Source organism: Diorhabda sublineata, chromosome 5, assembly GCF_026230105.1.
Source record: "Diorhabda sublineata isolate icDioSubl1.1 chromosome 5, icDioSubl1.1, whole genome shotgun sequence".
Lineage (NCBI taxonomy): Eukaryota > Metazoa > Arthropoda > Insecta > Coleoptera > Chrysomelidae > Diorhabda > Diorhabda sublineata.
This window is the reverse complement of record NC_079478.1, coordinates 9679263-9697309: the sequence shown is the minus strand read 5'-3', so window position 1 is coordinate 9697309 and position 18047 is coordinate 9679263. Positions and strand designations below refer to the sequence as shown.

Below are 18047 nucleotides of genomic sequence, written 5' to 3'. Positions count from 1 at the left end.
CTATGTACCAGCGGTATTACGGATTGTTTACGATGGTGGTGATAGTATGAATATGACCGTGTCTGAATGTTTAGTGAGCAGACTACTCAGTAATAGCAATACCAAGAAATTGTGCATTTTGATGGTTTTGCTGATCTAAGTCTGGCGTGTGAATCAGTATACTTGGTTTAAAAACTACGTTAACTTGGGGTTATTGGCATTTTGGAAAAATGTTGGCATGGACTGTGTATAATTTCACTGTAAGATTCGTAAATAATAATTGTGAAATTAATTCCTCGCAAACATTGATTTTGTGATGGTGTTTAGTAAGACCTTCAGTCATTCAGTGTGAAAAAGTTGATATTTTAGAAAAAATAGGAATTTGACATTATCACCTTCAGCTGTTTAGAAGTTGTTAACAGGTTAATTAGGTGGGAATATAAGTGTTACATCCAATATATTTATTTTATTACTCTCTCGTACAAACAAATGAAGTATAGTATATTGTTATAATTATTAGTTTTTATGATGAAATTATTGAGCGTACAAACATATTGATTTACCTGATATGCACCACCATACGTGGCACCAACATCTCCATACTGCCCTACGAACGGTCTCATTTCGTATTGTTGAGGAACATACCCATAGTTGGGCATCGGCGGATAACATGGTCGCAAATCTGGACGAATAGGATTAACGTAGTTAGAGAAATGCATCGCGTTCGGCATTGTTTTAGGGACGGAACTAAAAGTTGGATTCGGCCAAGTCTCGTAACTACGACAATCGACTGTAGGCGGCGGCGGTTGTAAATATCTGTTATTCGATACCAATTCGCATCCCGGATAAACCGGGTAATTTTTTCTGACATATTCTTCTGACGATGCGGTTCTGGGTACGTACGTCGGAGATTGACATCTATTTTGAGCGATAATTTCGTCTTCGGGATAATCGAAAAAGTTTTCTTCTTCTAATGCATTCAAATTAATTTCATTTTCGTCTGTCTCTTCCATACTTCTGGTTTCCTCCTTTTTCGGTGTTTCAGTTTCTTTTTTAATCGATTTACTTGTTTCGGATAAGTAATAATCGCAAGCCGATGCGGCGCTGCGTTTAGTCAATATTCTGTTCGAGTTTCTTTCTTTCGTTTTAAGTCCTCCTAATATTTGAGACGAGAAAATATCCGAAAACTTTTCGATATTATCTAATTCTCTAGTTTTTTTCACGTTTTGATAATTATTGTAGTCTTTGTCGCTTAAGGGCAACCGATTTGCATTGGTTTGCTGCGCTTGAGTTAGAGAATTTTTGAAGCGTCTTGGTGTTTTGTGCGCATGAGTTGTTAAATGTTTTGAAGAAACGGAAGAAGATGTGTCCAATGATACGTTGTGACTGAAAAATATATAATGTTATTTCTAATCTACGAAGCAACAGGAATATTGATAAAAACAAAACGTTATTAGAGGATTTGATCGGGAATACATTGAATTGTGGATCAGTTTTTGTTATGGTACTGTCAAGCCTACATACCAATTGATCTAAAATTGTATTTATGAAGAAAATATTAACAACCGAGCATTGTCTTACAAGAATGATTCCGAAAAACAACTTAATAACTAGAAGAACGAAGCTAAAAATGTACAGGATTTTAATAGTAAACTATGACAGTGAATGTTGGATGATGACACAAAAATATGAAGAGTATTCCAGGGGAAACATTATTACACGAATTAGAATGAATGAATCAGACTAGAAGATTTGATAATAGATGTGAGACTTTCACAAGTGTGAAAAAATTTGAAATCTAGGAAAACATATTAACAACCGAGCATTCCCATACAAGGAAGATTCTGAAAAACAAACTAATAACAAGAAGAACGAAGTTGAAAATTTACTGGACTCAATCGTAATTTGTGGCCGTGAATGTTGAGTGATGCACAAAAATATGAAGAATAATCAAGGGGAAAATTATTAGAATCCGAAATAATAGAGAAATCGATGAAATATGCAATAAAAACATCGTCCGATTCATTAAAGCCCACAGGGTGAGATGGCTTGGCCACATTCAAAGAATGGACGATGAGCGGATGTCAAAGAGAATTCCAATTTTTTTTAGGTTTCTTTTTCGAGACATTTAAGATAGAAATGAGACCTAAGTTTGAAAACCAAAATTTTTTGTACCCAAAAATATCCAAAAATCATAAATTCTTCGATATATCTCCGAAAATTGTATTTAAAAATTTTTTTTTGTGGAATGTTGTTTTCGAAAAGTACACACAAAAACGAATTATTTGGACAAAGTACAGTTTTTGGAGGTAAATCGAGTAATTTATGATTTTTTGATTTTTTTATTTGACAAACAATTTTGGTTTTCTAACTTGGGTCTAATTTTTATCTCAAATGCGTCGAAAAAAATGAACAAAATGAAGAAAATTACTGAAAATATCAATTTTTCGTATTATATGAGCTAAAATAGGGAGGATCCCACTTTTAAACATTGATTTCATATATGAACGAGTTGTAACAAATTCGCGATGATGGTTGCGCGTTTAGGTCGTCGTCTTGCAGTTAAATAGTCACGGGTTCAAGCCCGACTAAGAAATAAGCTTTTATGCATTTTTGTCATTCTTTAAATGACAATAGTTGTCAAATATTAAACACAAGAATGAATAAATAAAAAAGTGTACTTCTTCTTCGTTCTATATATCATGAAAAAATTCAATTGAAACTCACCTATCACTTTGTATTTCACTATCAGCTGTTTCGGAAGTGTTTGGTGAAAATTTTATGCCGGGAGAAAAAACTAATGGAGATCTCCAAGAAATGTTCTTCTTTTGAGTATCAGAATTGTCGTTAGAATGTCGATCCTCCATTTTGTAAGGGTGATTACCCATCGTAGAGTCCGGTAGATTATTATTATCGTTGCATGTATGAGACATCTTCTTTTTCAATGGTTTTTTGAACATTCCTATAAACTGCTTTCTATTAGGCTCTTCTCTCTGGAAAATGAATTTGGTACAATTCACACAGAATCTCATGATTTCATAAATAGATATTAAAATTATTTTTCATTTTTTTCCGTGTAATTCCAGAAATACAGTATCGGAAAATATTTTATGGGACAGTAATGTAAAAACCCAATTTCAACATATCAGTGTTAGTTTTAAATCAATTTCGTCATAAATTATAACAGACGAGTCCCACTGCACATTACCAAGTTGTGAATATGTGTAAAGGAAGATTTATCTTTTGTCCATACACATATTTTTCAGCGCCATAAGTAAAGTGATTTTGAAGGCAGTCCTGATTTTTTCGCACTTGTAACGCTAAAAAAAGTATTCCGGAAAACGTGTTATTTTATTACACTGACGTATAATATTATAATACCTGCATCATTCGAATAAATTTTACTGATTTTAACATTTTTAAACACAGACTACCCCCACAACTGTTGTGAGTGTATGGTTGCATAAATCGATATTTAACGTTTATCGAGGGCAGTCCACCATACACAAACATCGGTATGCTGACTTGTAGGCTCAAATTTGACACGCCACGCGCACGACGTCACACTGGAATCTAAATGTTTTCTTGTATACATATTTACTGGGTTTTGTTTTTCTATTATAAAATCATAATGCCGAGTTGTGCCTACATGTACAAACACTAATAGAAATTCCAAAAAAACAACATGTATTGTTTTCTGTAATAATAATTCACATAACGCAATATGGACAAGTCACTTTCAAATATGCAACCCAGAACACATTACGCAAGTCAATAACTTCCAAAATTTTACCGAATATACGAAAAAAATCGTTTTATGGGTTATGAAAATTATTCCACAAAATTGTGAGGCTGTATAAATAAATTACAAATAACGGATAGTTCCCGTGTAGTAGCAAAAGAAACACAACTAAATTTTTTAAAATATGTGGAATCATTTTAATAAAGATGTTTATTCCCAAAAAGAATTTGGAGGATATTCTAATACACAATAAATTAGAGTTGGAAAAAAGAATTTTGCAAAATAGTGGTGATAAACAATATTTTTCAGTAATTGATCCCTCAATGTCCAAATAAGGAATCAAAATATTAGTGATATAATACACATTTCAGTACAACACAAAAATATTGAAAATTCCAAATTATAACGGAAACAAAGCGACTATTCAAAATTAATTTACGTTTTTTAGTTTTTTGTTTAATTAGGTGCAGAATTGAGTTTGGTTTATGCAACCAAAATTAAAATGAACCTCAACTTTCTTGATGGTATTTTTTTGGTTAATGCAGTAAATTGAGGATAATTATAAATTACTGGTATAGATTCTTTTTGTCATACAAATGTGGAAAGCTGTCACTATCTATCAGTGTTCCATAGTCTAAGGACACTGCAGTTTTTCAGACAGTGCTTTTTTATTGAGAGAACAAGAAAGTTTTAAACAAAATATAGCCAATATAGACTGATATGACCTATTCTGTGCTTATAACCTCACAAAATTAAAGGAATTAAACTAAGAAGTTGAAAGTTGGGAAACTCTTAGTTTAATTAAAATTTACTTCAATTTGTTGGCTTAATTTTGGCTGCATAAACCAAACTTTAGAGTGAATTTTATTTTTTTAGATGACTAATTTTAAAGTGTAAGTAATTCAAGTTGTTCAGCGTTCACTATCTTTAGTGACATCTATATTTTTTTACGTCACAATATAAAAATTTTATCTTCCTAACATTTTTATGACTTAAATGTCCTTTAAATATGCAGCACTACATACACTTGTCAAATTTTGAAATGAACTTCGAGTAATAAAATATATTTTCAAACTCAACAACTTTATTCCAACAACATATTACGTCAATGTATTATTATGTTTTGAATAAATCTTTTTATTGGATAAAATTGAATATTGAAACTTTTTTTTAATAAGAACTTCACCTAATATTTTTTACATTCGAATAATAAGTCGAAAATTTTTGTTCTAGAATCTATAACCTGGTGCTTACTACTTACGTTCTTATTGACACTATGTATTCAACATTCACTCAATTATTTTTACACTATTACACTCACTGAATAAATTATTTATATATAACCGCTCACCTTTTCATAAAAATTTAAAATTTCATATAGACTTGACATTATGAATACAACTTATCTTTGACTAACGAAAATAACAAAATGAATAATTTTCCACTTGTTGTCATCTGCCAAATTTCCGAATATTCAAATGTTTTCCAGAGACTACTGTGCAACATAAAAACTTTGACGTTAATTAAGGACCACGCACACTTTAGGGGGTTTCGACATTTTACAATTCTATTATTACGAGGGATGGTTAAGATGTTTTTGACGTTAAGGGAATATTAGGAAATTATCGAAATAATGACGATTTTATTAAAGCCGACTTTATTTGCTTTTACTTTTAAAAATAGTTATCGACATATAACTGGTATTTCTAACTTAAATTATTGTCTTTTTTTTATAAAGATATGATAGTTAATTTTATTTTTTTTTTCACTTCCTATATCAAAATGCAAATAAAAAAATTGAATCTGGAGATATACTCGTATAATATACTAATTACTTATTTTAAATGAGCCCTATGAACCTATACCTTACACCTATTTTACAAATCCATCAATAGATTACTTACCAAAAGATCATTTTTCCTAATAGGCAAGTTTAATGTAAACTAAACTATTTTTTGATAAAACGCAACAGTCGACTATTGAAACGTAACAATTTTCCAAATAAAAGAACATCCAAATTGTTTTAGATTACCTACCAATTATGAGGGTCAACTATATCTTTTTAATTTGGACATAATAGGTACACAAATCAAAAATTAAAAAACCAATATTCGTTGTGTTTCTCACATAGTTGTCATATAGGCAACTAGGAATTGATTAGAAAAAAAACAAGAACCATAAAACCGATTTTAATGCCTTACCTAACCTAACCTAACCTATTATTAAAAGACGGCAGTAACTTTATTAAAAGCTCTTTCTTAATGGCGCCTTGTGTGCTTGCGTACCTGTCAGATATGTCACAAATAATATATAATACATAATAATTCTCTAATATTGATTACGTATATAACAATAATAATAGCGTGTATAATATCAAGAACTATGCACATTTCAGATGTTTTAGACATATATAGTTATAATTACGAGGAGTTGTGTCAGGTGATACACGGAGTACTCTTGTATGCAGCACCAGTTTGGCCAGAAGCCATGAAAGCGGAAATACACAAGGGAAAATTAAGGTTTGCTAATGGAAACCGCTGCCTACAGGATCATGTCGGCCGAGGCAATCCAGGTTGTGGCAGGATTTCCCCCCATTGATCTTATGGTAGCCGAGAGATGCTTCCTATATAAAATAGGAGGCAGGCTGGACGGCAACAGAAGAAAGAAAAAACATACAGGAGAGGTAGGATACTTTAGACACAAAAGCCCAGTGGACAAAAACTTTAATAAGTGATATGAGAAGTTGGATGAATTGCAAACACAGAACCACTTCTTAATACATCACGCAGGTTCTCACGGGACATTGATCTTTCGACACAATTACAAAAAAAATCTAAAAAATCTGATATATGTGCAGCATGTGGTCAAAGGAACGACCCGATCCATGTCCTGTAAGAATGTGTTCGGTGGAGTAGTAAGAAGGCAGTACTTGAAAACCAGATAGGTGGAATGCCACCTGTCGGTGACAGACGTTACGAGCAAAAAAGAGAAAGAAGATAGAAATGCACAAGGATAAATGTACTAAATGAGAAAAAAAGTACGGGAGGTACGCCGATGATATGACAATTTGTTGTTCTCCTCCGGCGTACGTAACTCCCAAGGAGCGCAAAGAGGACGGTGGTTTAGTGAGGAAGGATGAAAAAAGGTTGAGTTAGGTTAGGTTAGCTTAGTGAAGTTTGGTTTTTTAGGTTAATTTGATAGTGAATTTTCACAATAAATACACAGTAACAAAAATGATATCGGAGGAAGAATAGATCTGGCGTAAAACGTTTCTAAGACGGTAATAATCGTCCGAAAACGCAATGTCGGGAAAAATATTATAGAATTGAAGTTGTTCAAAATGTGATTTTAACAGTTATAAACAAAATGTTTGGTCAAAAAACATAAGTAATGAGCATAACTGAAGAAGAGAAAATTGACTCAATTGTTAATAAGCGAAAATGGAGATGAATAAGTCATACATTACGGAAACTGTCGACAAACCAAACAAGCATTTAATTATAATATAACAGGCGAAATAAAAAGAGGCGGACTTGTACGAATATGGAGAAGGAATAACGAGAAACAATAAATGAGCTTAACATGAAAGAGGTTAAAGAAATAGCCTAAAACAGAAACAACAAAATTGAACGGACAAAACCTCATCGATTTACCGCTAAAATACCAACAGGTGCCGTTTGCTTCAAAAGGAATCGTATGACTTACAAAATAATTATTTATTAGGTGTTTACTTACTTTGATTAGTTGATCTTCCAAGTCTTCGGCTGGATGTATGTCGAGAAGTTTTTTTCGTTTTTTACCTCTCTGGTTCAAAATATTCTTTAGAGTTATATTTCTTCCACCAGTTGCAGTTCTTGGTTTGAACGAAGTATTTTTTACGCTAATATCATCTGTCAGATATTTTTGAGAAAGGGCATAAAGCAATGGACTCTTTTCCGTTAAAGAGTTATTAAAACTATATTTTCTCTCGAAACTTTTCTTATTTTCGCTCTCCGTAGACGCAACTTGCTTTTCCGTAGTATTTTTTATTATATCGATCTCCTCATTAGTTTCTACGATGGAAGAAGCTGGTTTTGTATCGATATCTTCAAACATCGATAGTAGAGAGCTGGTGTTAAAAAAGTTCATCAAATCTTCTTCATCGGCGATTTTCGATAATTCTTTTTGTTTTTCTTCTGAAATTTGAGTAGCAAATATGAATGGTAATTATAAATTTTCGATTTCAAGTCGAAATCCGATTGTTGTTACCTTGTTGGCATATTTCGTCTAGATCGGCTTGGACATCGTCGTTTCGACTACGGAAAGTCTCGTTCAATTTGGTAAGTCCTTCGCTACTGTCGATGTCATTTGGTTTGAGGTTATCTTAAACAAAAAGAGACATTTTCAAATTAAAGAAAAATACTTATATTCAATTATTCACCTCGTGAACATATTTCATCCAAATCAGCTTGAACATCGTCGTTTTTGCTACCGTAACAAACACCCGTATAAATATTGTTATCATCAGCGTCTTTTGCTAAATCATAGAAACTGTTTCCATTGTCAATTTTATTTTTTTCCTTAAATCCTTCATCAGGTAAATCGAACAAATCTTCTATGGTGAGTTTGGGATTTTTATCTTTATAATCGTAATCAGAAGGTTTGTTTTCTTTATTAATTGATTCAGATTCATCCGATATAAGATCGTTTTCTATATAATTCAGACTTTCATTCCGATTTATAGCATTGTCTACGTTAGTTTTAATGTAATCATCGAATGTTTCTTCGGTTGGATAAATGCTGACGATATTTTTATGTTTATCTTTTTCATTCCTATTTTTTTGTTGATTTTTTGCAGTTATACATTTCTCCGGCTAAAATTTGAAGAAAAATAAAACTATTTAAAATATATTCATCATTTGAAGTACCCCAGTGTGTGACTTCGAGCCAAAATACTATTTTGCGTTACTTCCAGGATGAAAATAAAATTTTCTCCATTTTTGGTTGAAATTTTAACATTTATTTCCTACGAGAAGAGACTACACGTGCCGAAAGTTGAATTTTCCGCCCAAGTATACTTCTCTCAACTTTCGCCCCTTTACCTACTTTCGACCGAGGTATGATGAAAAATCGTGTACACTACACGGGTCACAAATCTCGGTCTTTGTGGTGTACCTAACATACTATTTTCGAAAACTTGTACAACTAAATAAAGTATTTTTTAGATATTTTGTTGTGGCAAAAATAATAATCAAGTTATCGTTTTATTAGATTATATAATTTTTTTATTTTAGTTCTCTTTTAATTGAAACTATGTTTTAAAACAGATAAAAATTTTGACCTTTCCACCTAAACTAATAGACAAAATTAACGCACCACTTTAATTAATTCAAATATTTGAAATATGAACAAAAAATAACACTAAGTTACATTGAAATAACCTACAAATTAGTCGAAATGACTTTAGCATAACCTTACTTTACCGTATTTTTCCATATAAGTTTGTTTTTGCTGAAAATGCATAAATATGCTATCATACTTTTAATTTGAAAAAAAAATGTATGTATATCATATACACTGCAACCCAAAGGATCTATTGATCTTGAGGAGCCCAGTGTTTACAGCTGCTCTGTTAATCCAACTCCTCTTAGAAAATATGCTTTCAGGTGTAGTGCAACAAAATCTTCTATTGAGACGACAGTGCCCCAATAGGACTCCAGTATTCGTTATATTCAGTAGATCTTCTCTGGTTTAGTTTCTCAGAAGAGTCTTTGTCTGTCTCAGCCACTGTAGGTTATCCCAATAATTGGTTTTGCTCCTATATACCTTCTTCTCTAATGCTTTTTCTATCGTTTTATAACGGTTGAGGACTCATAAAGGGCTTGTCCGCCACCGCTTCGGCGAGCTTATCAGCTATGAAATGAAATCACTTTCACTCCAGTGTGTCCCGGAATCCATTGTTGGGTAGGGTTATTATTATTTCCTAGCTTGTTTAATTCGACAAACGAGATTGGATTTTCTAATGTTGAAGCTCAAAGCTCTAATGGTTGCTTGGCTATCGGACAAGATGATGATCTTCTGTCTGCGATAATTCCTCTCTAGATTTAACTGGACACATTTTCCAATTGGATAGATTTCTGCTTGGAAAATGCTTGGTGTGTTGTCCAAGCTTTCAGAGGGTTTCGCTCTGGATTCCTACACTCCTTTTCCAGTTCTGTTTGCTGTTTTAGATCCGTCCGTACACCATTTAATAGTATTTCTGTTCATTTAATGTATGGTGTTTCGACCCCACAAAATAAAAATGTATTTCCAACAATTCTAAATCTTCAAAATAATAAACAGTATTGCATTAAAGTATCCATAGTTTCATTCAAATTTATAAAAGAGACTATGTATGTGAACCATTTCTATAAATTCTTTTTTTCTTGTATTTCAAGAGTTTTTGAATATTTCCATTTTAAGCATTTCGATGTTTTTAATTTTTGTAACAGCAAACGTCAACGGCAACAGTAAATCGAAAGTCAAGTTTATGAATCGGTTTGGATTCAAAGATATCCAAACATTGGTTTGATTTTCTATTGCGAGCGAAATTTTTATCAGCATTAATCAATTGCGGTATCCACCATGCGGATAGCTTTCCCACGTGTAATTTCCACTTTTTTGTTGTTCTTTCTGTTCTTTTAATGTGATCTAACTTTAAGGTTCTAATTAAAATATTTGTTTTGACTTCTTTCTTATAAGTTGCTAAAGTGGTTGGAATATTTAAATGAAAATATAAAACGAAACTTTACTAGATCACTAACCTTTTTAATTTTCATATAAATATCCAAAAATGTCTGAATGTACGAATTCTGATTCGAATTGACGTTACTTTTGCTTAATTTTGGAACTTCAGATACATCATTAGTTTTTGTTTGATTATTCAAAATAACGTCACAATGGCAATCAACTCCAACTGAAAAATGATCAATCAATTTATGGATTTTTCAATTGATTCAAGTATCTTCATCGGGAATAAGTAAACTTGTACAATTTCACAAGTTGATTGGTTAACGGGAAGTTAATTAAATATCGATAAAAAAATTGTATCATACAAACAAACAGTGTGAGTTGAATAGTGTGGTAAGAAAATAAAAACTCTTACCCCAATCTTCACTTATGAAATAGGCTTCAATCACTCCTGCATCACTAGGTTTTATAACTTTAACTACTTCCGGTTTTTCTATCAGATACGAGATTCTAAAATTTATATGGTCCAGATTGTAATTTTCAATTTTTCTCCGTGTATCAACAATATAAATATATTTTGGTGTCTCATAAATAATGTCGGCTTCCAAGGTTCACTTTGTTTATTAAATAAAAAAAATATTCGAATATAGCCCATCGTATTCTATAGCTTCAACACAACGTTCAACTATTCTTTGCCTTAAATTCAAAAAATTTTTAACATCTCCTTTGGATTCAAGTTTTTTCTCACGCAAGACATTTGCCATAGATCTGAATAAATAGTAATCTCACGGTGCAAGGTCCGAATTAAATGCTAGATGTGGTAGGAGTCCGTTAACATCAAGTTCCTCGATCTAATTCCGCATAACTTTCGCAGAATGTGATTTAGCATTGTCTTGTAGTGCGAGAACTCGTTTTTGATTAACTAAACCTGGAATTCCAACTTAGACACACAACAAGACTTTCCGCTCTTTAAGACTGGTTCTGGTAGTTGCCCTTTGTCGAACCACCGATTTTCTATGTTCGGGATAATTACATAAATCTATTTCTCATTGTATTTTCAATAGAATATGGCTTAATTCCACAACTTTTATTGATTAAAGGAGTTTTATTATAATCGGCGAGTAGTAGTACAAGGTTGGCTTCCATCTGCTTCCCTTGCAACCTCAAGATCCACGCAGGTGGATAACCTTCAAACGTAAAATCTCCATTATTAAAACTCTATATTATTTATTATAAAAACGTACTACGTCGTGAATAAACAAAAAGAGAATGATTGTACCTTTCATAGAATTAGAGACTTCGTCTTCTTCAAGTATCATACACTTTGAAGCATGTAGGTGTTTTCTTGCCCAAAACTCTGCATGACGGAAAATTGTTGCCGCATCTTGAATACCACACCAGTCTCTTATATTCCATAGCCAGAAATGTTGTTTACGTCCTGGACCTCTCCTTCCGTCGATTTTTTCCCGTCAGTATGAGCTTGAGAGTAGAATTTCTCGGTCCTCGCAGGATGTGTCCCAAATAAGACACTTTTCGTTGTTTAATTACAGCGATTAGTTCTCTCTCCACATCCGCTTTCCTCAGTACTTCTTCTTTCGCCATGTGCTCGGTCCATGGGATCCGTAGAAGTCTGCGCAAGTCACATTTCCATTGCTTCTATTCTGTTTAAGGACCTCACTTTCAGGGACCACGTCTCCACAGCATACAAAAGGATTGGCCAAATATAACATTTTATCATCCTCAATCTAAGGCTTAGGGGGACTTCTCGGCGGATTAGGAACTTATTAAACTTTGTAAAAGCTGATTTTGCAATTGCTATCCAAGTTTTAACTTCCTTGTCGTAATCCCATTTTTAACCTACATCCAAGGTATTTGAATTTATTAAATCTCTCTATGTTATATTGTTGTCTGCTTATGACCATTGGCTTGGTTTTATGCGCGTTTATTGTGAGTCCGTATTTGGTTCCAATTTCGTTGATAGAATTGACTAGTTCTTGTAGGTCTTCTATGTTGTCTGAAAGTGTTCCGTAGTTAGAAAGCCACCAGTTCTCAGTTCCGCTGTTTGATCTGCATACAGCTTTTGTATGATCCTGATGTCTTTATTACCAATATTAACATCCGTTAGTAAGTTATGCCGAATAGAGTCAAACGCTTTTTGTTAGTCTATAGAGCAAAGAAGACATCTTGTCTTTGATCATAGCATTTTAGAATTAGTAACTGTATACAGAATAGTGCTTCCCTGTTACCTAGACTAGAGACTAGACAAATTTGAATCGAGGAATAGGAATTTTCATACATGGAAACCGACATTATTTATGAAACACCCTTTGTGAAAAATCTACACATTAGAGTTTTTTTAGAGTAAGTACAGTTTTTTAATTACGTGGCCGCAGTGTTGCCATTTAACGCATGCGTGCCGTGTTGTTGGCCTTTACAGAACCATTCGATCGAGTACCACGGAACTTCAATACGTTTTCTCCGTACTTAAGGCTTCAAAGCAATTTACATTGATGGTCAAATCAGTGATGTTTATGGTGAAAACAATACGAATTGGAAAGAGATTAATGTCTTAAAAGATGAACGAGCAAACGTTGAAGATAATGAAGTGGTTGACAATCAGTAATAATCGATGAATTAATTCAAAAAGAGAACAGTGAATAGACGATTAATGATTTCGTCCATATCTGAAGAATTTTCTATTGTTTCAAAAAGTGTTCTTTACGAGATAGCAAAAATATTGATCGAGGAGCACACACTAAACAGCTGTCGATAGAAAAGAAAATAAAATAATATATATTTTACTTACTGATAATTTTCGTGGAATATCGTTTCATTCCGGTCATTACCGACTAAAAGTGTCATAAGTGACGTTTCTTTCATCGTAGATTTGCGTAGAAGTAAATCGACATTTTCTAATGTTATAGTTAATTTACAACCTTCACTAATTTTGTCCATACGCATTGAAAATTTCGGCAAATGTTTCACTTCTTCTATTAAAGAATCACCAAAAGGAGGCTTTCTTTTTACGATCTACAATTTTCGATACTTTAAATTTGCTCCAATTCTTTTCATTAATGTAATAAACACAATCCATTGATATTTTTGTTGTTATCAGTGAAACTATAATGTCAAAAGTCGATTTCCAAAACTGTACCAAAACCGACAAAAAAAACGATATTTCTGTAATGGCCTGGCCGAAAAAAGCTTCTGTGGATGATCCAGAATACGTGAATTTTTCTCGCTTATCATATATGCTACCGTCTTCTAAGCCGAAGACTCCATAGAAATATAGTATTCTCAATCTGCTCAGAGAGTAGAGTTGCCATAAAAATCATAACGACTAAAACAGGTTTTTGCTAGAGTGCAGAAAATCTTACAAAAACTAATGAGTGATGACTGCAAGATCTGGCTATTTGAGTGCCCGATCACAAGGGTAATAACGAGATAAAAAAGCACCACTGGACCCAGAACTCAGAACCGTGCTGGATTTGGCTCGTTTTGAAAGTATTGAATACACTGTTTATACTACCATTACACCAACACTCATAATGACACTGTCTGACTCGCGTTTCGATAACCAAGTTATCGTCTTCAGAGGCTGAAGATAAACTGTTTACCTTCAATCCCTGAAGACGATAACTTGGTTATCGTAGCGTGCATTAAACAGTGTGATTGTGAGTGTTGGTGTAGTTGTTGTCTCAACAGTGTGTACAGGATGAATATCACTAACGGTTCCAAGAAATCCTACTTAGTCGTTTTGAAACATCCGTAAGTTTTATGTTCATATGCATAGATCCAAGATCTTATAAACGTCTTTTGAATTGTTTCATTATTTCTTTGTATCAATCAACAAAGTATACCGCATACTTTGTCAAAGTATGTCGGTATCTGACACGAACAAATCTTATTGACAGCCAAATGTTCATGCAATATTGGATGTATGCGAGTGGAACTAATGCCTCAATATCACGATTTTGCAATATTAGTTTACACACAGCGTCGATATTTTCTGGCACAACATCCGATTTTTGACGACTTTCACGAAGCGAACTGCGAGCTCGATTGAATTCAGAAATATACCGTATTTCGCTCGAGTTGGTCTTCATCATCGAAGCGATTTGATCAGCACAGTGCTGTGTCGAAAGTAGCACAAAAATGTTTGACTAAGATGAATGTTTCATGTGTCTGTAAACAACTCGAAGAGCACTAGTATAACAACACGCTCTGAGAACATTAAAAATGTCAAATTTTATGATGGCAATGTCAGAGCTGGCATATTTACATCAGTGTTGCCATATCTGAAAACTTGAGTAACAATCCTCGATGAATCGACGGCGTAAAACATTTCTTTTTTTTAAAACTTACTCTTATAATGTTATTTTTGTATAAGATTTCATAAAATTTTTTTGCGATGAAAAATGTTATCAACGTCAAAGACTCAATTTTTGACTGTGCCAAGCTGCGTCGCAAACTACAGAGGAATCTAGTAGAGAATATAAGAAAATGATCATGGGTCTATATATTATCGGTTTCTTATGGAAAAAAATTGATAATAAGACTTAGGCTGGCCATACGTCCCGTTTTGAACGGGACAGTCCTGTTATTTTAGGCTTTTGGGTTGTCCCGTCGGTTAACAAAAAGACAGTAACACGAAAATTTGAATTATTCAAGTTTTTTAAAAAAAGTGAAAGCTGTTACTTGGTAGTTTCTTATTATATATGCGTTAAAGATTTAGATTCACTTCTAGAGTATTAATAACATATGTTAATATATAATTTGAAATTCAAAAAATAAGCAATTCCCAGAAGTACTTTTGGAACGAAGACAAAGAAACTACACAACAATCAAGACATTCAAGTGAAAATATTGATTGAACTGTCACTGGTACACGTGTTGATAGAATAGACTATTTAATTGAAGTGAATTTGTTTTATTTTAGGAAAAAATTTTTTAAGAGGATATTTTGAAGTTTTGTATTTTGATTCAATAATTTCATAAATATAAAGAGTGCGTAACCATAAAAAAATATTTAGTTTTAGGTTAGGGCAGTTTAAACATACTAAAAATATTTTACACTTTTTGATGTTTTAAATGCTTTGAAATTTAAATGCAAAATAAATGTTGGAATTTTCGGCACATTTGAGCTCTTCAATCAATTTAGTTTGAAATATTTATTACCGTAAATAAAAGAAGAAAAAATATAAAAGTTAACACCAAAATAACAAAGTTAATATTTTCTCATCGATGCGATTATAGGCATAGTCTCCTAACCTAACCATTCTTAAATTAAAATGCTTTTTTTGTGGAAAATTCAAATTACGCACTTTTTTAATCATTTTGAACCTAATACCAAAAATGCACTCATTCTAAGAAAAAACAATTTTTTCTAACAATTTTTGTGCAAATATTTTATACAGGATGTCCCAAGACGAGTTAAATCTATCTGTATATGACAAAATACTTTTAGTAAAATCAAGAAAATTTCTATGTTTGGATTTTCGGATACGATCTTTTTAACTAAAATATTTTCAAAGATGGCTGACTTCCGGCAGAACCGGATTGTAACTTTCTTATTTTCAATGGAACACCCTGTATATTAAAATATTTTTGAAATATCTCTATAATTTTAGTATACTTTTGTCTGGAAACTTTTTTCGAAAAATACATACTTTTTTTTTGTAAAAAATTTGACCGTTGCAGACCCTTATAAATTATTTTTTTACGAAGATACCCTTGAAGATATGAAAATTGTTTCTGTCCGGCTGCTTTTAGCAAGGTCAGACGTATTTGAATCTATGTTGAAAATTTTTTTTATTTTATACAGGGTGTATATAAAAAGTGTTCAAAATTTAACTTCATAAATATCAAATTTCTTTATTTTTTTAAATAGAATCACCCGTTTGTTTCTATTTTAATGCATTTAGGGGTAAATAATAAGGCGAATTCATGTATACTTTCCTATACGTAAACCTTACCGTTATCAGATATTAAATGTTTTCTGTAAATTTTTAGAGATGCGGGTGTGGTCTAAATTATATTTATGCGTTATTAAATTGAGAACGAGCCATTTTAACCATGTGTTAACAATTGACTAATGACAGTTAAATAAGTGTAATTTATTACAAAGCCTACTAAAAGTATATATGAAAAATTAAAACTTATTAAAAAATACGATAATATTTAAAACCGCAAATATCTCGGAAACGACTAAAAGTTGGAATAGGATTAGTAAATACAATTTGATTTGATTTTTTTACAGACCTTGACAAGATAAAGAAACATACTTTTTTATTTACTAGTGCTTGTATCAACGGGTCAAAATAAAATTTAGACCACACCTGCATCTCTAAAAATTTACAGAAAACATTTATTATCTGGATAACGGTAGGTATAGGTAGGTATACATGAATTTGTCTTATTATTTAACCCTAAATGCATTAAAATAGAAACAAACGGGTGATTCTATTTAAAAAAAAAAAGAAATTTGATATTTATGAAGTTAAACTTTGAGCACTTTTTATACACACCCTATATAAAATGAAAAATTTTTCAGCATAGATTCAAATACGTCGGACCTTGCTAAAAGGAACTAAATAAAAAACATTTTCATATCTTTAAGGAAATCGTCGTAAAAAAATTATTTATAAGGGTTTGCAACGGTCAAATTTTATACAAAAAAATTAATAACTCAAAAAGTATGCATTTTTAGAAAGAAACAACAAAGTAGAACTGGAAAATATTTTAATTAAAAAGGTCGTATCCGAAAACCTAAACGTAGAAATTTTCATGATTTTAATATAAATATTTTGGCATATACAGTATACAGATAGTGTGACAACCTGTATAATATTGAACATTTGCTCATTTTGGATGTTGTTGATGGTTTTTCGTTTTGACTTAATGATAATTAAACAAAAGTTCGTATATTTGCCCATCTTTAAGACTCACTTCGGCAGATCAAATTTTCTTGTGCGCTCGTCGAACGATCTTTCGGATTCGACACAGGTAGTGTGCTCTAGATGCACAAAATGTTTTCTAAATGTGCCTGTGCATTCTATGGACGTGCGCTCCTCGCACCTCATCTTTCCTGTACTATATACCTCAACCGCAAAAATAATTCGACTGCCCCGTTTCGAACAAATTTTTTATAACCAGTCTATAATAGGTTGATTTTTTGACCTCCCTTCCCCGAACTATAGTTAAATAGACAAATTATGCGAGAAGTTGAAAAAAAAAAAACAAAAATGTATATTTTATATTAAAATGAAATAAATGAATCATAATTACCGTTTCAATATCTCGAGGATTGGCCTTCAGGATATTATCGAAAGTATCTTTACCGGCATTGGCTAATTGTGTAGCGAAGATACTACCAATTCCGGTCAATTGTTTACTCACGTACGGCGAGTCTTCCCATAATTTTGCATTCAAACATTTTCCCAAAATAGTCGCATTAAGTAAAGCAGTAAAAGAATTTTGTTTCTTCATGCTCAAATAGTGTATCAAACCTAAAGACAATAACGTTAACCAAAAAATTTCGCGAAATTAAAACTTCGTACAGGTACGGTCGAAAAATAGGAAAAAAATTCCTAGATTTTAACTTGAGGTTATATTGCCT

The 18047-nt window shown here is 32.3% G+C and overlaps 1 protein-coding gene across 1 annotated transcript in view; it reads right to left on the bottom strand.

Annotated features, from left to right (window-relative positions):
- Positions 1-18047, bottom strand: part of LOC130444387 (probable ATP-dependent DNA helicase HFM1) — a 29541-nt gene that overhangs the window by 1461 nt on the left and 10033 nt on the right. Inside the window, exons 12-18 of the mRNA XM_056779483.1 lie at positions 17717-17937; positions 13236-13459; positions 8142-8500; positions 7970-8083; positions 7457-7896; positions 2707-2972; positions 543-1365 (exon numbers count right to left, since the gene is read on the bottom strand). Coding sequence (XP_056635461.1) covers positions 543-1365; positions 2707-2972; positions 7457-7896; positions 7970-8083; positions 8142-8500; positions 13236-13459; positions 17717-17937 — 2447 coding nt within the window. The remainder of the gene's footprint in view (positions 1-542; positions 1366-2706; positions 2973-7456; positions 7897-7969; positions 8084-8141; positions 8501-13235; positions 13460-17716; positions 17938-18047) is intronic.